Below are 22,489 nucleotides of genomic sequence, written 5' to 3'. Positions count from 1 at the left end.
CAGTTTTTTAAAAAATGTTTATTTCTCAAAGAAAAACGGCAACAGCCAATTGGAAACCTACTTATTCTTCAACACCAATTTTGTTTTCTTTAAATTTAGAAATGACTTACTGATTTACTACTTTAAACAAACCCCCCTTTCCCCTTTAAATGTTTACCATCTACTCGTGCTGAATCCTTCCAAGGAGATTGCTCCAGCGTATTATCTCCAGGTCCTCGCTTTGCTCCTTTTACCAAAAATGCAAAACACAATTCCATCGTGCATCTTAAGGGCTCCAATCGTCAAAAATAGAGAAAAAAAAATCTTTGGAATAGCCAATTAAGTTGAATAAAAAAAAAAAATCCACACGAATGCGGTTTGGTTGGGGCAGGAATCCACTCCTATGTTCCTGGTAATCTGATCCCGCTCCATGAATCCTTGTAATTGATCCTCCCTATCCTATCCACATTATGATTTGAATCCAATGATCCAGCTCCAAGGATTGGGATCCAGTGAGCCCTCTCCAATCCAAACCTTTATAACCAGCAAAACCAAAAAAGAGGAGGCAAAATGTTAGATACTGTAATCAAAAAAGGTTTCTGGGGAATGATGAGTTATGTCTGTCATCAGTTTAACAGATGTACATCAATAACTATCAAATTCCCCAAAACAAGTTTCTGAATGGTGTTCAGATAAATTTTAGAAACTTAATCATCATAGAGACTAATTGGAAGAAGCATTTTATATTTACAGTTCAACTGATAATGCCAACACTTGTTACTGTACAGCGTATTACAGGTTTTGTGGTTGCAAAAATTATGTAGTTGAAGTTTACTGGTATTGTTACCAACCCTAAGTCTAAACTAAATCTAATGCTCCCATTTGCAATTTAATTTGTAAATTAAAATATTTTAAACATGAGTCAATTATGAATATTAGTTTAAGGGGAAGGTGAGACTTAGAAGTATTCCCATCTAGATTATCTACACCAGTACTTTGGAATTCTATAATTTGCTTTCATTTTGTCTTAAAAAAATGAAATAGCAACGCTATATCAGTCACACAGAGGACATGCAGATTTAGCAGTATTGATATTATACTCTATCTGGTTGGAATTAAAGACACCCTGTACCCACATGTACACCAACAGCAGGTCACACATTAACAGTTGTAACTAAGCACTGTGACAAATTAGCCAGCTCTTCCCACATTAGTCCCTATTAAAACAAAAGAGGGGGGGTAAGGGAGCAAAATAAATTGTTACAAAATGGGCACTGTAATTTGGCCACAATTGCCAAGGTTTAAAGAGCAAAGCAATTGTAGCTAAGATAACTGCATAAGATGCTCGCAAGTGTTTTAAGATGGGTGCATATAATCATTTTTAACCCTTGCTTTTTAGTATAAGGTCAATACTGCCAATTTCATCTGTGACAATAGCACTTGGAGTCATACCATTGCCTCCATTATTGATCTGATCCTCCTCAATCCTCCTTTTGACAATCCTAAAATGATTGAAATGTGCTCCACAATCCTTAATCCAAAGCATTCTTAATCCATCTCTTCAGATATGTCTACAGAAAGACACATGAAAAGCAAGATAAACATAAGAACTTCCCCAGGTCAGATAGCCACAAACACCCCCAACATCCCAGTTCACACAAACCAGAGCAGGATAGACATTTACACAATATCACAGTCTGAAGAGCATGGAGAGTTAACTAAATTTAAACAATCCTGTCTATGACATCACTTAAAATACAATTTACCAGACATGAGGGGAATGTAGATGTTAGGAGCAAGGGGATATTACACAAGAATGCAATTTAACACTTTAGCCCATTCTGAACAAAACAGTTTGAATTAAAAAATGAAAAGATTGTACTGAGAAAGGAAAACTGTATACAATATGGGTTCTACAAAAAGTGTCACCAATCATCTTATGTACGAGAGCGAGATCTGCTATGACGGGGAGAATAGCGTGGTGATCCTCTGCTTCTCCTTGGGGAGTAACTGCGACTCCTGCTGTTGCTTCTGCTACGGCTTCTGCTACGACTACGGCTTCGAGATCGAGATCTTCCATAACTTGGACTTCTGGGCCCATCAACTTTAACCCGGATGTAGGCAGTTTCTCCCTATTGAATAGACAGAACTTTCGATTGAAACATCTAAGCTTTTACCTGTCTTCAGGCATGCTGAATGAGTACAATGTAGCTAAAAACCAGAAATCTGGCACTTTACTTGGACACGCTTGCCTGAATCTTACCTGCAAATTCCACTGTTAAGAGCACGTATCCAATTCTGGCCAAAGAAAAGAATAATTGTATAACCTACCTCATGAGATCTAAACTTAGTGTTATCCAGTTTTCGAACTGCATAGGTCATATCTTCTTTCCGTACAAACTCCACGACACCAGTGCCATCTCGGTAAACATCAGCATAACATACATCACCTGCTTCACGCATGTGATCCTTCAAATCCTGCCAGCTTCCACTTGGAGGCAGTCCTGAAAAAGTGACTTTTTTTCAATACCAATCTCTCTAAATCCCGTAACTTTAGAATTTACATTAGAACAAAGACCACTTTTAAATTAATGATTATATTTAAGATCTTAGGTAAAGACCTAAAATCTGGAATCGGAATCCAAAATTTTCTAAATTAAGGACCTTCGTATTCTAGGTACTGCAAGCTAGTTTGGTAAATCTCCATCACAATAATGCCTATTTTACTAAAGTCACCCCCCAAAACTAAAATAATTTAAGACGTAACAAAATAATTTGTCAAACTGGTAACACAAGAAAAATTTTGAGTCGTTTCTGTCCCTTTTCTCCTCATCAGTCCACGTTAACGGTAAACTCACCAGAGACAACCACTCTGTTCTCAGATCGCCTGGAAGGGGGGCCATAGCGGCCTCGGGGAGCTCCGCCACCTCCACCCCCGCCGCCGCCTCGGCCTGTACCACGGCCGCTTCGAGGAAACTCCACCCGCAGACGGTATCCATCGTAATCGTAGCCGTCGCGACCGTACACCGCGTCTTCCGCATCTCTGCATGATCACAGAAAGCAAAACGACTAAGAAAAAGGACCCGGAGGGGTAACTAACTCAGCCGGACTCAGCCGCCCCCCGCACATGCGCACCCAGTCCGAGGAGCCCACATGCGCTGCATAATAGGAACGGCCCCTCCCCCACTGAGAAACACGCCAGGCTCGCGACCACTACACCGGCCCTCAACGCACGTTTCCCGCTCCGCGCCTGAGTCGGCTCTGGGAACCTCCAGGGGAGCCCAGCCACCAGATAAGCCAAACCGACTCAGGTCCTACTCGACTCCTGCAGGAGCGATATCATCTTGCCCCTTATTTAAGAGCCCACCTCCCCATTCTCTACTATGAAGGCCTTGGAGCTTTTCCTAACTGCTCAAAATTATTTCCTCAAGGCCGCAAGCCCCAGGTCGCCTCACCGCGGGTCCTCGAACTCAACGAAGGCGAAGGGCGGTCCTCCGCGGCGATTCTTGAGGTCGATGTCGCGGATAGCACCGTATTTGTAGAACACGTCCTCAATGTCCTTGGTTCGGATGTCTGGAGGTAAGTTACCCACGTAGATGCGACAATCGTTGTTCCCGGCTGGGCCACGAATCACACCACCTCCCGACATGGCGACGAAGAAAAGCGCGGACTCGAGAACAGGCCTTCCCACCAAGCCTAGCGCACGGGAGAGCGAACCGGTAGCGACACCACGTCTCCCGCGGCCTCTCCAAAATGGCGCCTTTATCAGCTTGGCGCACGGATATGAGGGGAGGGAAGAAGAGAAGCGGAAGGAAGCAGCTATTCGACCTCAGTACGCACGCGCAAGAGCTTAACGGGCTCGCGAAACTACGCTCACGCACGCGCGACGTCACCCTCCGCGCGAAAGGAAAAAAGTTCCTTGCGTTCTCGATTTACCAGTGGTTTCCCAATGGAGGGATCAGCCGTTTGCTAAAAAAATACGGAGCCCTTGTTAAAGAGATTATTAATCCCTGTCGAATCCTAAAACAGAGTTTCCTCAGGAATGAGCCTATTAAAGCACCTAGGCGCCTTGAAAGGAATTGGTGGCCTACAGCCTGTCCCACCATGCTCTGCGGCATTAACGGCCTTTGGCGGGAAAGACTCCTGGGGGCGGAGTCAAGGGGGGTGGTACGCGGGGGTTGTTCCGGAAACCTGGGCTTCCTCCCAGAGTGCGCTTAGTGCAGGCATTGCGTTGCCCTTGATTGAATCAAGAGCCAAGGCTTGACTTTCTCTTCCCAATCCCGAACGCTAACTAGAGTTGGGTTGCGACGACAAGTGTCTAAAGGAACTAGTTTAGATTCCTTAGTGTGTATTCTGCACTAAGTACTGTTTCACCCTCGGTTCAGAATTTAACTTTGTATAGCTCAGTTCACCACTCCTTGTGCTAATTGGCGGTGTGATTCATGCCCTGATCAGTCACTGATGGTACCTGCCAGCCAGGACCCAGACCTCTGCTTCTCCCTGTCTAATCGCCTGTCATTAGGCCTAGCAGAGGTGAGGTCCAGTGAAAGTTTACAGAATGAATTGTGCTTGTTATTTCTCCAAAGTATGAGGAAAAATATGTCAGTGCGGGTGTGTGTTTATAGAATCCTGAAGGTCGTTCCTTTTTCAAAAGCCATTACCGAGCCTTTCAGGTATTATAAATAAGCAAAATGGATAAGTGAGAGTTGTGTGTAAGTGAGGCCACAGTTGTTGTTCATTTGCTGCTTGCAAATGTTGTCCCAGGGAGATAAGAACTTTTTACATTTTTTTCAGAGACCTCTAAAATTTGAATTTTTATGAAATGTTGGGATTTTTAAATATTAGTAATGAACTAAAAATTTTAAGAGACCCAGCAGTGATAAATATGCCAAAATAGATCTGTAATCTGACTTTAAGGATGATTTTCTTTTTTCTTTTTCCCCTGCCTCAGGTTTATTCGTACAAATAGCACAGGAGGATACCAGCTCCATGCAGACAGCAGCCCAGAAGTCACACCAGGCCTTCATCCTCATTGGCAGATAGAGGCTCTGCTGTGGAGCCTTCGGGGGGGGGGGGGGGGGGGGGGGGGCTGGGCCCCTTTGGGAGCCTGAGCTGGAGCCGCCACATCCACAGCTGCAGCCTGGGGCTTGGTTTGAGCTTTAGCTTGCGCTTTGGCCTGCAGAACCTGAGACCCTTGCTGATGCGGCCAGGAGCTTGGGCTGAGCAATGTTGACAAGTCAATTAAGCTTGCAGCTACTGCCCTTTGGGATCTTGGGCTTGACCTCCTTGGGCTTTACCAGGGCCTTGATAGCCTTGGCAATGTTAGCCTGCATCTTCTTCAGGCCCTTCTTGTGCTTCTTGGAGAAGTGCATGTTCCTTAGGACCTTGGGATCTGCCCCTTTAAGAGATTCATATCTTTGTGATGGAGGTTTCTTGATGCTGTTTCTGTGCCATTTTGGGGGCTGGCTGTAGGTGGTGTGATTCTTGGACTTGGCACTGAAGTCTGCACTGAAGCCCGTGGCTCCCAAAGTGCCTGAGAAAGAAGCAAGGATGATTTTCTTAATATTATAAATTTATCTACAACAATCCCTCTCCCTAGAGGAGTGAGGCAGTTCGTAGAGATGCCGCAAAACATTAAAACTAGATGACGAAATCAGGGGGATTGGGAAAATAAGGACAGATTAAGATGAAGTCATGGATAAGGTTAGTACACAAAATGTTGCTGTCACAGCCTGTTGAGTTCCTAGAGATGGACTGCAAATTTGACTCTGGTTATCCCAGAGGTCACAGTAAAGAAAGCAATACAAGTATGTTCAAAATCCAGAGTGCACTTGAGATGAAAAAAAAAAAACACCAAAAATGATTGTTTAGGAGAAGGGCATTATTTCTTAGTTCTAAAAGTTGTTTGAATGTACTTTAAAGTGTTTGGTAGTCCTTGAACTCTCTGTGATGGTTTCCAAAATTATGTTTATATGTGCATGTACTCTTTTTTGCAAAGAGGATTTGACATTTTAATCAGGTTCTTAAAGGAGCCTGTAGGTCCCAAAAGGGAAAAGAACTTCTGAAAATTTTAGAGGGAAGGACAGATTTTCTATTGACTATCCTTCAATGATATTTTTTGAAACTGAGCTTTTTAAAAATATATATTTTTTTAGAGAGAGGAGGAGGGAAAGAGAAAGAGAGGGAGAGAAACATCAATCAGTTGCCTCTCGCACACCCCCCAACCATGGACCTGGCCTGCAACCCAGGCACGTGCCCTGACCAGGGATTGAATCAGCGACCTTTTGGTTTGTGGGATGACACCCAACCCACTGAGCCACACCATCAAGGTGGAACTGAGCTTTTGATGAAAAGACAAGAACTTGATAATTTTTAAAATGAGAAGCTGACCAAAAAGAAGGCTATTTTAACAAATATACTCGGTTTCTAGCATTGCCCTATTCAGGTAGTAGCAGGAGAGATAAGATTTTTTTTTTTAAATTGCGGGCATTTCATGTATTGATTATTTTCATTCAATAATTATTTACTGAGCACATTTTCTTTCTGTTCAAACTTTCACCCATCAATTTAAATTTATTTAGGTTCATCTGTTGATTAATGTTAAATCAATGTTAAGTGATTTAAACATAGGTGCTTTTAATTTCATTTCAGAAAAATAAGAAAGCGGAATTTGCTTTGATTTATTCTTGTCTGTTTAAATTAACGCAGTCATTTGTGGTTTTGTTCAGTCCGAGGTATACAAGGCAGACTTTGATATAGAGTGAATAGGACGTTCTTGTTTCTCTATTGGCCTCTTTTATTGTATTTGAATGGAACCAAGTTATAGGTTCAAGATCCATGATGAGGTCAGGATACAGCAGGAAAGGTCTAGAAGACTTTTTCAAGATCTCTCGGGATAACACTGGCTTCCTGGTTATTACAGTTAAGGGTATGATCTTAATATTATCAGTGTACCAGAATTGATTAACATATTTTAGTCCACGAGAAGGAAACCAAAGCGTTTGTTCATTTGTTGGGCGGTGGGGCAGACTCATTTTCGATAACCAGGATACTCAAATCGTACACGCCCAGGCAACTGTTTCGGTGGGTCTGGAAAGCACATCAGGCGGTTGCTTAGTAAATGCGGAATCAAAACAAAATGAGTTTAGTCATTTGGAGAGCTATTTCGTTCAGATCACGAGGAGACCTGATAAACGACCCCTGCCCTGCAACAATACATTCTCTTCAATGGCTAATTCATGCCCCTGGATTTTGTGTGTTTCTTCCTGGACAGAGCTGGGTAGGATCAGCAGTTCTCTTTCTACAGGCCGATCTTCATGCCAGCTTTCTCTACCAGCATGCTAGACAATTGATTAGATTTCTGCTGACCAAATTACAACCACTTCCAGTGTTGCCTCCTGAGGTTACATCCATATCTTAATTAGAGGTTTAGAATGTTTTTAAGCCCATCAGTTATGAAGTCGAAGGCAGTTTTATGGATTGCTCCCACAATTAGCTAATTTATTGAGTGGGGATTTTACCAGTTTAATTCCAGAAGCTGCTTTATTTTCAACACTGTTGATGTTTATGAGAAGTTACTTTCTCAAATAAGAAACTTTTTAAATGTTTTTGATTCAATTCAGTGAGTATATACTAGTGTCACCACTATACTTCACCCTGGAGATAATTACTTAGGGGGAAAAAAAGAAAATAAATATTAAAAAGTTGATTACTCTTAGGGTTGAAATTAGGAGACAGTTTTTCAGTGATTTGCTGAACACTTGAAACTCTGTACCTGTGATGATTGTTACATAATTCTGTAAATAATACTAAAAACCATTGAATTGTGTATACTTACCGGGAGTGAATTGTATAATATGTAAATTATAACTCAATAAAACTTTTTAAAAATGACTGGGGAAAAATATCTCCATAATCAGAAAAGTCACTCTCTAGTACCATTTCTCTAAAGGCTTTATGGGGGGAGGGGGGCGTGTAGTAATTTGCACTGAAATATGGCTTCCCTAATCTGGAAATACTGTTTTTAACATCTGTGTGTCAATACCCACTGACCTCCCGGGCAGCAATATTTTTACTAGGTAAAGAGACACAAAGATGAGGAATATTTGATGGTACTGTATACAGGAGTTATGTCCAGGGACAGTCCACTTGCATAATTCTCTATTTCATTGTTCCCCTTGTTTTTGTTGTAGAATATCCACTGAAAAAGGGAGAAATAGTGTATATCTCTTCATTTAATATATGTATATTTGTCTTACCTTCCCTAGTAAACTATACTGAGTGCAGATTTCTGCTGTAACTTCCTTTATTACCAGTAAATTCTCTGTTCAAACAAATATTATTGACGATTTACTGACTGCTCATTGAAAAAGGTGGGCTGTTAGAGGAGCAGAACGTCGTTTCTATGGAAACTTCATCACGCTGCTGTCAGTGGAGAGACACAATGGGCACAAGGATTGTTTTTCATTTCCCAGTGTAATCAGTGTGGCCACTTTTCAACCCAAAGACACCTGTCATCTAGTAACATAGTCCTGGTAATCTTATTTTAGGACTGGCCTCCCTCACTCTTTGATTCTTCTTGTTTTGTCTTTGGCTAATTCTTCCCATCTTTATTGCCCCATTATTGATGACAATAGGATATGATTTTGCCAGAAAACAACTCTTAAAATGATCTATTACAGTACAAAGAGATATATTTTCGCCATGTCTTCCTGTTTCTAATTATTATTTCCTCTCTCTCTTCTTGCTCAGTTCTCTTAAAAATTAAAACTCCACATTTTGTACATTTCCTAATGGGGTGAGTAATGGCTCTTTAAGGAATTATGTTAAAAATATAGCAGATACGCTTTATTTGCTAAAAATGCTACTTTTTTTTGCAATTTAATCTTATGTTAACTACTATTATTAGTTATATGTTAATACTGCTACCAAGTGTGTCAGAAATAATTTCAATAAAATTTTTTTTTAATTTGAAATTTTGAGTGTGATTATTTTTTTTCTCTTGATTTTTTTAGAAGATAACCCAGATTAGCTGAAAACTCTTAGAATTACTTTTCTAAATTTGTTTGCAGCACTGAGCAATTTCCCACAAGCCTAAAATATGGGGTGGGGTAACAGGTTTACAGTTGTTCATATGGAAAATAATACAATAATTGATAATACAAGAGTAAACTCTCTATTTCGCATACTCAACTGTAAACCTACTTTTGCCCCACCCTGTATTTACTATCTGGCCCTTACAGAAAAAGTTTGCCAGCCTGATTGAAAGGAAAATAATCTGCTTGTGTAATTTTTTGCTTAAACCTAAATCAAAAATTCAGCTTTGTCATATTCTCTCAGAGGTGTTTTAGTCATGGGTAAGATCTTACATTGTTAAGAGTTGTGAACGTTAAGTTACACACTTTTTCAAGTGATGTGTAGCTTCCCCACGCATCATCAGCCATTCCTACAGTTTAGTGATTAGGTACCAGAGTCTAGGTGCCTTGAAATACTCAGCCAAAGTGCGGGTTTCTGTAACTGTTCTTGCATTGGAGATTTGTTGCGTGCAAAGACTCCCCAGCGGATTTTGATCTAAGTAAATATCCGTTAATGTCTACTCACTGGGGAATTTGCAGATGACATTTCCAAAACTTGCAGACTGTGTTCTACATTTCTGGGATCCCAGTTTTCAGACTGATGTTGGTACCACCGTGCTGGCCCCAGAGGGCCGCTAGATGTGGAGGCCGGTGTAGTCCACAGTCTGCACCTATGTCCATGGGGTCCTTCCTTGTTTGCCTGCAATTCCTTCTAAGTTACTATCTACCGGGGGAGAGTAAATTCTTTCCCTTGGCTCGTGGGGATCTATTTCATATAAGGTGATGGAGAATGAGAATGTTTGCCTTTATAGGAATTTTCTGTCCTTTATGCAGGAATATAACCTCTCCCTCTGCCTCAAGTCATAATGGGCCAACATTGATGTATTTTCCACAGTTTGGTTTGTTCACTATTAACACCACATGTAGGACATTCTCAGCACATTGACAAGGTTGAATCTTGCCAGCCAAACACGGTCCATTATGCTTTTCCTTTCCCAGTTCCAGGTCCTCTAGTAAGTGGTGAAAAACAAGTCTGAATATCCTTTATGTGGTCTTCTGGATCTCATTTTCTGATGCAGTGCAAGCCACAGCTTAAACAAGAACACATACATTCCGCCTCCGCTGGGCAGCTCAGTTGGTTACATACACCAGTGTTGTGGGTTGGATCCCCCGTCAGGGCACATATGAGAATCAACCAATGAATGTATAAGTAAGTGGAACAACAAAAGCGATGTTTCTCTCTCTCTCTCTCTAATTAATAAAAACTTAAAAAATTTATTTAAAAAACACACATTCCCACAAAACATCTACATCTGTACAGAGATAGGAAATATTTATATCTATATATTCATAATTTTGCAATGGCATAGCGTGTCTTTACCCAAAACAATATATGCCCAAGTAATATATTCAACTTGTCAGTCTAAAATATCTGCATTCAGAAAAAAAGCTTTTAAAATAATTTTCCCAAGATGGGTAAATGGGTGCTGCTTTAAATTTGTGGGACTAGAGAGCCCCTAACACAAAGACAGTCTAGGGGATTATCCAGATCTTCCACCTTAATAGGTACAGTAACTGCTTACCACCTTAAAATGTGTTTTCTTTCCTGGCTTCACCCAACTCCAAGTTTAAAAAAAAATATGGACATTTCTGTTAATGTTTCATGAAGTCACAATTCTAGAGTTTCTTATAAATTCTTAGTTTACAAGTATGCATTAAAATATTTGGGGCTCTAATTACTTTTCCCACCTGACAATGTAGTCTTAAAATTCTCTAATCGCCCTTAAGAAAATATACTTTTCTAGATGTTTCTGCAACTATTTGAATGCCAAAGCCATGCCCCAACGGGTTCACAGTCTTCCATGCAGTGTCTCAATCATTTTCGAGGCTTTGCCTTAAATAAAAGCAAGTGCTTTCCTGGGGATGGTAAAAAGTAATAGAGGCTCTTACTAAGTATGGTTTGTACATACCAAGCTGCACCATAAAAGTTTACACCATTACAAACAGTAAATAGTTTAAAATACCTATACTATTTTTATGGAGAACTTTAAAAAATACCTATAGTAACCAACTCTTCTTAGGTAAGGCTGTAATATTAAACCCCCCCCCCCCGCCCCCAAATCTCAATGACTTACTGTAACCAGAGGCACCACTCGACATAGCTTGTCATCTGGGATCTGGAAATCTGGTGCAGAGGAAAGATGGGCTTTGAATGAGATGGGTTTGGGGTTAAATCCCCTGTACCATTTACTAGCTGTGTGATTTTGTACACTTCCCTTCACCTGCTCAACCCTGTTTCTTCATCCTTAAAATGGGGATAGTAACAGTTGCAGAGATGAAGTGAAATAATATGTGGGAATTAACTGGTAGTAGATGGGCCTGCTTGTGGAGGTTCCTTTTAAAGAAGATTTTATTTCTTTATTTTTAGAGAGAGGGGAAGGGAGAGAGAAAGAAAAGGATAGAAAAATTGGCAGCCCCCAACCAAGGACCAGCCCACAACCCAGGCACGTGCTCCCATGGATCTTGCCAGTGACCTTTTGATCTGCGGGAGGACGCTCAACCCACTGAGCTACACCAGTCAGGGCCATGGAGGTTCTTAATAATTAACAGTGGTTCTTGTTCAGGGCATGATCACCTGTGCCCTTGGATTTTCAGCATTTAAGGTTCATGTGTTGGTCCACTTTACTCTTCTTTGGAGGAAGGAATACGAAGTGAAACTGTAGTTAGAATGTCTTGTGACTAACTTGATATTGTGGATAGATAGTTCAGTAGGAAAGAATGTCGAAAGTCTTGCCTAAATTAGGTTGCTTGGGGGTTTTTTGATTGAGGAAAGGTGGCCTATGCTGAAAAAGAGTTGAGAAACAGAAGTGCCCTTGGCCGCACAGCCTTTAGTGCTACCCAAATGTGTAACTGGAGGAAATGGGCTAGCTCTTTTGCCTTTCTAAAGAATGTTTCTGAAAAATGTTTCCCGTGTGGGAAAGCTGATGGGATGATAAAAACCTCCTAATTAATGGAATGCTTTTCTCTGTTGCTTGGGCTTATCTGTGTGTGTGTTTTTTTAACAACCAACTAGTTGGGAAAACATCTCAGGTTCCCCTTGCTGGTCTGTTCGGTGTGCTGAGCAGCAGCTTACTCTTGGAAAAGTACAGGCTTTGGCGTTAAGCAGATCTGAATTTGAATTCTGACAGTTCCATCTACGGGTAATATTATGGTGGATATCTAAATTAACATCATTTTATTCATCTGTTCATGTATTCAGTCTTATTCAGGACACTTATTGAGCATTCTCACCATGCCAGGCTCTAGGCTGGACGTCAGGGTGCATAGTTAAAGGAACATGACACAAGCTCAGGACAGTGTGGCCTCCGTCTGCCACAGTAGTCCACAGACTTTCCTGACCACTCGTACCGGTAATAAAACATTTGAGCACAAACCCCTCATATATATATACACTTAAAAAAGGTATATGACTTGTAGACTAGTATACTATGTACATAATAAGACATTTGATTTAAAAATATATGGTATTGGCCCTGGCTGGTGTGGCTCAGTGGATTGAGTGCCAGCCTGTGAACTGAAAGGTTGCTGGTTCGATTCCCAGTCAGGGCACATGCCTGGGTTGCAGGCCGGGTCCCCAGTTGGGGGCATTCGAGGGGCAACCAATCGATGTATCTCTTGCACATTGATATTTCTCTCCCCATCTTTCTCCCTCCTTTCCCTTCTCTCTAAAAATATAAATAAATAAATAAATAAATAAATAAAATCTTTAAAAAATAAAATAAAAATATATGGTATTATATCACATACCACTGGTGATACCTCCAATTGTAGAGATGAGTATCTTAGTGGTAAGCTTTTCTGAACTTCACTTTTCTCATCATTAAAATTATAATGATGAAATCTTTCTCATGGTATTTTTTTTGTAAACAGCAATTTTGAGCATTGGCTTTGATTGATTATCATAATCTTCCATCTCCAGCTCAGTTGCCAGTGTGCCAACCCTAAACAACTGGGCGTGCACAGGAAGTACTACTGAAATGGGAAAGAACTGGACCACTTCCACTGTACCACCCTCGCACTGCCCTGGCAACTGGAATCCCAGGCATCTGTTGTGGACATTATTGTGTAGCTATTGTGCTGCTGGCAGCAGATGTTTGGCCACAGTTGTCCACAATGGGAAGCTTTACATATAGTTTGTTGTATTAGGGCACCAGCACGTCGAATGAGTGTAACTTCATATACACCCAGAGCCCGAGCTGCACAAATGTGTTGGGAATGGTCACCATGCAAATCTAATGTAAAGAATTAGGAAACTTCCTAATGTGACACTATTTATCAACCCAATACTTAAAAAAATTCTATTTAGAAAATTAACCACATTCTTTCCACTTTTCAGATTAAAATCACAAATGTCAATCAAACCTTTCCAAAGAGAAGCATAATTCTGGTAGACTTCTGGTTTTAAGGTGGTAGAGTATCGATACTTCTGTCCCATTCTCATCTCAAAAAACACAAGAACAAAAACCAGAAAGACAAACTCAATCTTTGATTAAACTAGAAGAGGCTTTAAGCCATACAGGAAAGTAGAAAGTGGAAGTAGAAATAGAGGGGTGAACTGGCAGATTGGCAGAGCTGCAGAAGGGCAAACTGGGGTACCCAAAGCAATCAGCTGAATTCCCTCACAAAACCCACAGAGGGCTCAGAAACAGGGGTCATAGGTTCCTGGGTGGGTGAGGCTAACCTAGGAGACAGAATCTCTGGAAAAGTTCAATTTGACTAAAAGCAAAAGAATTATAACCAGATTTCCATGTAGTGAAGTCCTGCTCGTGTATACGGTGCTTTCAATCAATGTTTTAGTTCCTTACTCATAAACATGAATGGCCAGTCAAGGGCTGCCAGATGTTTAAGGAAAATGTCCAAACGAGAAAGAGAGAAACTAAAGCAAATAAATGGGAAAAAAAGAGATCAGGCATGTGGATGTGGTGTATACGTAAAACAATCAGAAATAAGAAAGAAGCACTCCTGACAACCAAGAATATTAGAGTAAAAATAAAAGAAAAATGAAACAGAAGAGTTAGAAGATAATATTAAGGAGACCTCTCAGAAAGCAGCACAGAAAAATGAATAGATGACAATAAGGAGAGAAAAGATAAGAACATTAGAGGATTGACTCAAGAAGTTTAAATACTACTAATGAGTGTTCCCAGAAGGCAGAGTGGTGGCATATCATCAAAGAGATGGTATAAAAGTATTTTCTGGAACTAAAGGATATGAGCCTTCCAAATAAATTGCCCTAGTCACATCACGAGAGAAACATTAGACAACTCTCAGTTGAGGGTATTTCTGCAAAATACCTGGCTAGCAATCCTCAAAATGTCCAAATCACAAAAGCAAGGAGAGTCTGAGAAACTATCAGAACTAAGAGGAGTCTAAGGTCACAGGATCCTGGAGGAAAAAATGGACATTAGGGGAAAACTGAGGAAAGCGAAATAAAATATTGACTGTAATTACTAATAATGCACCATACTTCATTCATTGTGACAAATATACCCCACTAATAAAAGATGTTAATACTAAGGGAAACTGGGTCTGAGGTATATGAGATCTCTCAGCTCTGTTGGGATCTCTGTTTTATTTTTGTAATAGTTCTAAAACTGTTCTAAAATAGAAAAATGTATTTTAAAACTTAGCCAATTATTAATTCCATGAAAACTAAATAGACTTGCAAGAAACAATAAAATTATAGTACAGTGTTGGACCAGCCTTGAATAATATTTACATAGTCAAGTCATGGTAATGAAAATATGAAATATGGATTCAAGCTAAAATTGTTAGAGAGCTATATTTGGAAGTTGGATGGGGAATGTAAGAATCTGCAATTCATGAATCAAAAGAGAACAGTGTACCACAGAAATATATGGAGGTCATTACTGGAAGAGCTGAAAGAATTCAAGGTGCTTACTACTGGAATTGACTGGGAACTTTTTTGTTGTTGCTATAATCTTAAATCATTATTTTACATAACTATGTTCAAGAACATGGTTTACATTGCAAAGCGTGGAGTATATTGATAAACATTTAAAATATGATGTCTAATGACATTAAACATTTCAAATCAAAATCACAAATTTGATATATTCGATTGTCCAGTATTGTATGTTGGGTTTCCTAAAATGTTTCAAATGTCTACCTCACTATCTACCCCTTTTTAGGGCGGCAAAATCTCTTATCTGAGAGAAGCCAACCAGCTAGACTTATTTAGTTTAAGACTCCGGACCACAAGGTAGTTATACATTTGACTTAGAGTAAGATACTCTGTGTTGAGACATTGGTTCTTAGTTTCCATACTTTCAAGAAGATTCTGCCTAAACAGGTTTTCATGCCAATTCCTTCTTACAGTCCCAGAAATACCACCTGTAGATGCAGGCAGGAGTGACCCTTGTTCTAGTTTCAACACATATCACAAAACACACTTATTTAAAAAACATAGGTGCCTCTTCCACCCTGGATTATACGCTAACCAGAGAAACAGTACGGCCTATCGTCCTAACCCTCCACTGCCGAGGTGAACGCTCTCCAGGCCCCAGGGCAGCGCTGCTTCACGGCTTGTGCCCCGCGTCTGTGAAATACGCAGGGCTGTGCGGCTGCCTGTGCTGGAGACAGAGGGCTTTGGACTGGGTGGCAGAGGGGCTCAGGGAAGAGAAAAGACAAATTAACTTGTCAAATCCTCCCTCTCAGCATAAACGCGATAGATTCTTGCATAATGAAGTGTTTCCCAGTAGTGTCCAGCATCCATTTCCTTCCTTCTCTTTATGTTCCATTGTGGTTCACAATAATTAGTGTGGTATTAGCAAAAGTTGCACATAGTGACGGAGGAATATTTTGCAATATTAAACAATCCATATTACTCTTAAATATGCATATTTGTAGGTAATGTGATGTATGAAGCATGGTGCAGATTCTTTACATTAGTCCCTAGATGCACTTTGGATGCTAGAATTGAAAACACTTTTTATAAAAATATTAAAATTTAATTAAAATTTCCAATAAATTGAATTAACATGTCCATTTTAAATTAACTTAATTAAAAATGTGGTTATTTGTTCATTATAATTTGAATTTTATTTTTTAATTTTAACAATGATTAATTTTTAGAAGAAAGTTTTGAAAACATAAATACGGTTTTACATTTTCAACATTTGACATTTCCTTTCACATGTTTGGACAAGTGCAGGTGACCACAAGCCTTTGGTATTCATCGTATCGTCAAGTGAACCACTAGGGCCAAGCATAGTGCTCAAAGCTCCATACGCACAGTTTTATTTAATCCTGATGGCAAACCTATTGTTGCTTCCAATTTTATAAATAATAAACTGAGGCACAGAGTGGTTAAGAGTCTAGCTCAAGGTCAACCAGTTAGTAAAATGCTCTTAGGGTTGGTACCCAGAGATGCCCAGGTCTTTTTGCAAATATTTGCCTTTCTGAGGATCAATGTCCACTCTGACCATCTTATGTTCATCCGAATGGGGTTCTCAAATGGGCTTACGGCTGGGAAGGAAGACAGGCACTGTGACCCTCCATACCAGACTGGGACCAAAACAGTCACCCAGTAGCAGATAAGCAGGTAATCCTAACACCTCTTGGCCAAGTTCTTGGAATGCAGGAGTCTCCAGCCTTTACTGAGTGATGAAATTTCAGTCTGGTTTGGGTTTTGAAAATATCATTGCAACTAACCCTTTGCCCTTACTCTCCTTTAGAAACTGTCCCTGTGGCCCCAAATGAACCCAGAGCCTTTGTATCCAGTTAAAGCTTGGACAGCAGCACCTTTAAAATACTTGAACCCTTTGAAGCAGGGCCTCAGGTCAAGCTGTTGACATAAACACACAAATTCGGGGACTCAGCAGATACTAAGAGAAAAAAAGGTAAAGTTTCTTTTGCTGGTAGAGATGCTTTTAAAAGCCAAGCAAACACATCTCTGTCTAGGGCCAAAAGAGAAAAAATATATGTAACAGAAGAGATATAGTAATATGTCATCAAATTTAGGTCACTTGGCCCTGGGAATTATCTGAGATTTGCTTAAGAGCAGGGTTAATGGGAGAATCTCTGAACTTTGAACTAGAAAAAAATTTTCAAAATCATTCAGTCTAATAATTTTTCGACACAAGACAAGAGGCCTAGACAGTGAGGCAGCTTTGTAAAGGTCCCTGGTCCGAAGAGTGGCTGTGCCTCAGTTGTGGGCCCCTACAAGCCGCTCTGCCCCACCTCGCCTGGCTGAGACTGAGGGAGGGGTGTAAACAGGGAAGGAGGAAGGTGCAAAGCATCTCTCACGACTGCCAGTAAACAGAGCAGCGTAGCCACAGAACAAAAAAATAGTGTTGTTGGAAGAAAGACACCACCGAAGTTTGGATAGAGCCCAAAGGTAACAACAGGGAGTCCAGGAGCTTCGTGCTGGAGGAAGGGGCAAGGTGCACACAGGGTTTGAGGGACATTAGCCTGGTGGTGTGCAGGCTGCACAGGACGAGGGATATTTCAAGTCAGGGAGGCCAATGAGGACAACATTGGGAAAGTCCTGGGTTTTTATTTTTTACCTCCTAATGTTGCGTGTGTGTGTCAGAGAGAGAGAGAGATCTCAGCCTGTTGTTTAGTTGGAATTGAGGCTTGTTGGGACTTGTCTGATGAACAGATTGGGCTGCCTTCCAGAAGCATGACCTTTAAACTCTGTCAGTAATTTCCAGAAGGTCCATTTCCATTTTCCCTTGTCCCCCAGTGTGCCTCAGCTGGAGTGACTCTGCTTTACCCCAGGTACTCATGGACAGAGGCCTACAGTGTGGTACACCATGAACAAAGGGGCAAGTGACACCAATTGCTCAACTCGGCTTCCCACCCAGCCCAGAGTGGAATTCCTTCCATCCGGACAAAGGGAGCCACTTCTGTGCTCGGGTTCCTCCTGCACCAAGGCTCAGCTGTATAACTGTCTATCCATCATGCTGCCCAAGGAGAGTGGGCAGAGTCTGGGGACTCAGGGCATCCTAGGAATAGGCTGGTGGTGAGCCTAGGCTTCAGGCCCACTCCTGACTGGATGCTTTCCTCAACAACCCCCCACCTCCCGCCCCAGAGAGTGAGGCCTGTCTCTCATTGGCTTGTCTCCTCCCAATAGCCTAACACCAGTCTGAGGGGGTGGAGTCTTTTTTTTTTTTTTTAGCCTCACCCAAGGACTTTTTTTGTTTTGTCTTGTTTTGCCTTGCTTTTAGAGGGAGAGGAAAGGAAAGAGATAGGATGGGAGAGAGAGAAGCATCCACTGGCTGCCTCCTGCAAGGGCCTGGACTGGGGATTGAGAGTTGAGGACTGAACCTGCAATCTGGGCATGTGCCCCAACCGGAATCTAATCTGAAATCGAACCCCAAATCTTTGGGTCATGGGACAATGCTGCAACCAACTGAGCCACACCGACAGGAGCATATTTATGATGGCATAACTATTTCTGGTTTTCTCAAGAAGCAATTTAGCAAATAAGTCCATTTTTTTAACTGTTACATTAAACAACACAACTCATAGGATGTAATTATAAAGAAACATAAGTTTTGTCTCTCATTAACCCTTTAAATCCAGTAGGGCTGGTGTGTCTGTGGCACCTGGATAAAAATTCAGGCAGGCCCCAGGACTTTCTTGGTCTTTCTCAGTCTGTATTCATCCGGAGTCTGAATACAGACACAACTCAGTGATTAAAATGTTGTCATTAAAATTCCAAATGTGTTATAAAATTAAGGTTTCTCCCCGCTCCTTCAGCTCAGGCTGAACACTTCATGTCGACAACTTAACTCTTGCCCCTCCTCCCCTGTCTTTTTAACTGTGGTTTCTTTTCTTCCTGTGTGGGAGTGGAAAGAAGCAGGAACATTCTCGCTTCATTGGTCTTGGCCTGGGGATCTGGCATTGGTGTTCTTTGGCCTTGGCAGGTGCTTTAAAGCTCACACTTTTGTGGGCACTTTATACCTCCCCAGTCTCAATCAGTTCAGGCTGCTGTGACAAAGTAACACAGACTGGGTGGTTTCTAATCAGCAGGAATTTATTTCTCACAGTTCTAAGGGCCAGCGCCAGTAAGGGCAGGTTTGGGTGAGAGCTCTCTTCTGGGTCACAGACTGATGACCAGTCTCACTGTATCTTCACAGGGCAGAAAGACAAGCTCTCTGGCCTCCTCTTATGAGGACACTAACCCCATTCATACAGGCTCCACCTTCGTGACCTAATCACCTCCCAGGGGCCCCACCTGCTAACACCATCACATTGGTGGATAGGACTTCAACACGTGAATTTGAGGGGGAAACAAACGTTCAGTCCACAGCACCTCCATTGCTGGGGACCGCTTGCCTGCAGGTCTCTCAGTGTGGGTGATGGGCTTTCCTCTGGCTCATCACTTACTTCTTCCTCGATACCTCCAGCTTCTCTTGGCTGAGGTTTTTTGGCCCCTCTAGGCTGCCCTCTTAGATGGGATCTTTGACTATCCCAGGCCAAACCTCTCACTCATGACTTCCATCTTTGCCCCCCAAACTCAGTCAGTTAACTTCCCAAGGGTAACCCTCTACTCTGCCATGCCTCTTGCCATTTTGGCTTCTCAGGCTTGATGCCTCTGAGGTAGGCGTGGAGTGGAACTCCTTGCACAGCGCTCTCCAAAGAATTCTCATCTGCAATCATGCCTTCAACTCTTCTGCATCTTAAATATTCTTTGCCACTTACTTTGTAAATCCTGGTCTAGCACTTCACTTTGAAATTTGGTATTTATTGTGATTCAGCTGAAACTTCTGTTTTAACATTTGACTTCATTTTATTTAGGACACCTCGTGAACCAGAATGCTCCTACTTTAATCCTAAGCATTAATATGACATCTACTTCTATTTTTCAAGCATAAATTACTGGATTTATTTCCCAGGCTCCACATCTTATAGATCCAAATATGGATTCTAGTGAGGGGGGGCTCTAATTAAAAAACAAACAAACAAAAAACCCAGAGGACCAGAGAGGCAGTGTTTCAATCGAATTCTGTAAGGCTTTGGGGCACTCCTACGCGTCCCTCTAACGCCAGAGGGGAGTTGCTGTCCCTCCCTGCTTTCTAGCATCTCCAGGGTATGATGTGAGGCGGTGGAGCAGCAGTGGCAGGGGCAGACTTCTTCAAGAGCAGACTGAGACATCGTGGGGACTCCCTGAAGAAAGAGGCATGAGCCAGAAGAAGTCAGGAATTTGGACCACATGTGACCTCAAGCAAGTTACATCCCTGAGACTTGCTTTCCACATCTGCCGAATGATGACAATAATATCCCTACATTCTCACAGCCAAGATCCTGCAAAGTGCTTTCTAAATTGAGCAGTAGGTCCTCCCTGTCAGGAAGAGGTACTGACAGTCAAGTTAGACTTGATTCTCGTCTCCCATCTTGAACCGTGTGGACCTTGAAGTCAGGGCCCGTGTCATGTTGTCTTTCTTCTGTCCCAAAGGGAACATGGTTTATTGGGTGGAACTGTGCGCCGTGGGCCTGTGTCTGTTTGGAGTGTTTGTGGTGTGGATTTGTTCTGCGGAGCCTCATGTTTATTTCACCCGTGCTTGTTATCACGTCCATTCTGGAGAAAGTGAGTGAAGGACCAGTACTGCCCAAACTTCATCGCATCTCAGAAAACCCAAGTTAAAGCCCTTTTAACACATTATGCAATTACTCAGTTTCATTTTCCAAGATAGTTTTTGAAATAGTGAACCCAGTTCTCTTTGCTTCCGCTTTTGCTATGACTCAGATTCTTATTCCTGAGTTTTCTTGCTTTGCCCCTTATTCTTTCGATATCGTTTTCATCTTCTCTTGCCTCTGGGTTTTCAGTGTGCCCTGTGAAGTATATTCACTCACGCAGACAGGGCTGTGGAGGAAGCGTAGGCCAGGAAACCCCAGTGAGCTCCAGCTAATGCACGGGGGCCTTTAGCTTGGTGATTACTACAATTGTTGCCTAGTGGAACAGTGAGCCATTAGCTGGGTTCTCACCCCCTATTAGTATTACCCTGTAATTTAATCACAATTAGACTCCCAGAAACACAGACATAGGAAACAAGTAGGCAAAGGAGGCAGATGGCACAAAGCAACAGCAATCAGGGGTTTTAATCACAGGCACTGTTTTCAGAAGGGATAGGGCCAAGGAAGGGTGAGGTCGGAGCTTGGAATGAGGTAATTGGGAGAATGATGAGAGGAACTTTGAGTTTCACATTTTGGCATTGAGGGTGGGGTCTGCTGAACAGTGACCTCATGGGCCGAGCTGAGCTGAGCTTGTTTAATGGCAATAGCACTAGGGACTGAAGGAAGTCTTTTTATTCCCCCATTAATGATTCACTTTATTTATTTTTTAACGTATTTAAAAAAATTTTATTATATTTTTTCCATTACCAGTCAGTCCCCTTACACCCTCCTCCCCCCTGCTATCACCACACTGTTGTCTATGTCCATGAGTCCTTTTTCCTTTTTGCTCCATGAAGGAGGTCTTGAGAGGTGGTCTCATGTCCCCTTCACCTTCTCTCCTTGGAATCTATAGGAGGAAGTTCCCAGAGGAGGTTTTTCTCTGTCTCACTTGGCTTCCTCCCTGACAGCCCAAAGCAAGCCCGTGAGTATACCTATGTTGGAATCAACCTCCTTTCTGAGGGCTCACAGAAGGCTTGGGCCTGGAGATGACCATTCCCGTTGGCTATGTGTCCTATTGAGAAGTGGAGATGTAGGCGGCGTGTGTAACTAGGGCTGGAAGTAGAAGACATTGGGAGGTAGAGGACATTTGAGGAGGATGTCCTTAGACCCTTCCACAGGACTGTTGTCCTACTCAAGCTTCAGAAACCTGGGTTGCAGTGTAGAAAGGAGGAACCCCAGCACTTGAGCCCTCGAATAACAAGGAAACTATTATAGGTCACACTCCTACATGGAACTGATCCAAAAAAGGAAAGAGCCAAGTGTGAAAGTGCAGCCGAGTCCAGCCCAGTCCCTCTTCATTCTTCAGTAACAACAGCCACCTTTGGCTGAAGTCAAGTTGTTAACAGCAGAGTTGGCTGAGAGTGCTGCGGGGACATGGTGGGGAGCAGGGGGAGGTTGGAGCAAGGTGGGGAGAGCAGATGTAAGCAAAATTGTGAAATACTTTGGAAGCCACTCATGTCTCTTTACTCTCTTTACTTCTCTTACCAATAAGGATCCAGTCTTCTTACAAATCCACTAATGTATTAAATAACTGAACGCCCTCACAGGTATTAGGAGAGGTTTTTGGGTATTCCAGAAGGTTCTGGAAACCCAAGATTCCTTTCCTCAAATCAGAAAGCAAGATGTGGGTGCATTGAAAAGAGGACTTCTACCTCCTTCTAACTCTCTTGGCCTCAAACTCTCTACTTCTCATGGTAACCTTGTGATCCCAAATTGGGGGCTTTCCAGGACAA

The 22,489-nt window shown here is 41.9% G+C and overlaps 1 protein-coding gene and 1 pseudogene across 2 annotated transcripts; both read right to left on the bottom strand.

The window, feature by feature from the left end:
* Positions 1-3,760, bottom strand: SRSF1 (serine and arginine rich splicing factor 1). Of its 2 annotated transcripts, XR_002975979.3 has the most exons (5): positions 3,435-3,760; positions 2,838-3,022; positions 2,311-2,483; positions 1,432-2,111; positions 1-513 (listed from the first exon to the last, which is right to left on the bottom strand). XR_002975979.3 is itself a non-coding variant. In XM_024573018.3 (4 exons), the coding sequence occupies exons 1-4, from the start codon at positions 3,626-3,628 to the stop codon at positions 1,917-1,919; spliced, it is 747 nt and encodes a 248-aa protein (XP_024428786.1). In that variant the 5' UTR covers positions 3,629-3,760; the 3' UTR covers positions 1-1,916. The 2 variants fall into 2 exon arrangements, 1 of the variants encoding a protein (XP_024428786.1); XM_024573018.3 differs by having other exon boundaries at positions 1-2,111.
* A 1,248-nt stretch (positions 3,761-5,008) lies between these two features.
* Positions 5,009-22,489, bottom strand: part of LOC128779242 (large ribosomal subunit protein eL29 pseudogene) — a 29,561-nt pseudogene continuing 12,080 nt past the window's right edge.

The sequence above is a fragment of the Desmodus rotundus genome, chromosome 9 (genome assembly GCF_022682495.2).
Source record: "Desmodus rotundus isolate HL8 chromosome 9, HLdesRot8A.1, whole genome shotgun sequence".
NCBI lineage: Eukaryota > Metazoa > Chordata > Mammalia > Chiroptera > Phyllostomidae > Desmodus > Desmodus rotundus.
The sequence above is the reverse complement of the archived record's forward strand: the minus strand, read 5'-3'. Positions and strand labels throughout refer to the sequence as shown.

Excerpts from the sequence above, each read along its gene's own strand:
- SRSF1 (XM_024573018.3), bottom strand. The coding sequence starts at position 3,628 with ATGTCGGGAGGTGGTGTGATTCGTGGCCCAGCCGGGAACAACGATTGT. Across the intron at positions 3,023-3,434 it reads GTTGAGTTCGAGGACCCGCG|AGATGCGGAAGACGCGGTGT; the intron begins GTGAGGCGACCT and ends GTGATCATGCAG. Across the intron at positions 2,112-2,310 it reads CTAAGTTTAGATCTCATGAG|GGAGAAACTGCCTACATCCG; the intron begins GTAGGTTATACA and ends TCTATTCAATAG.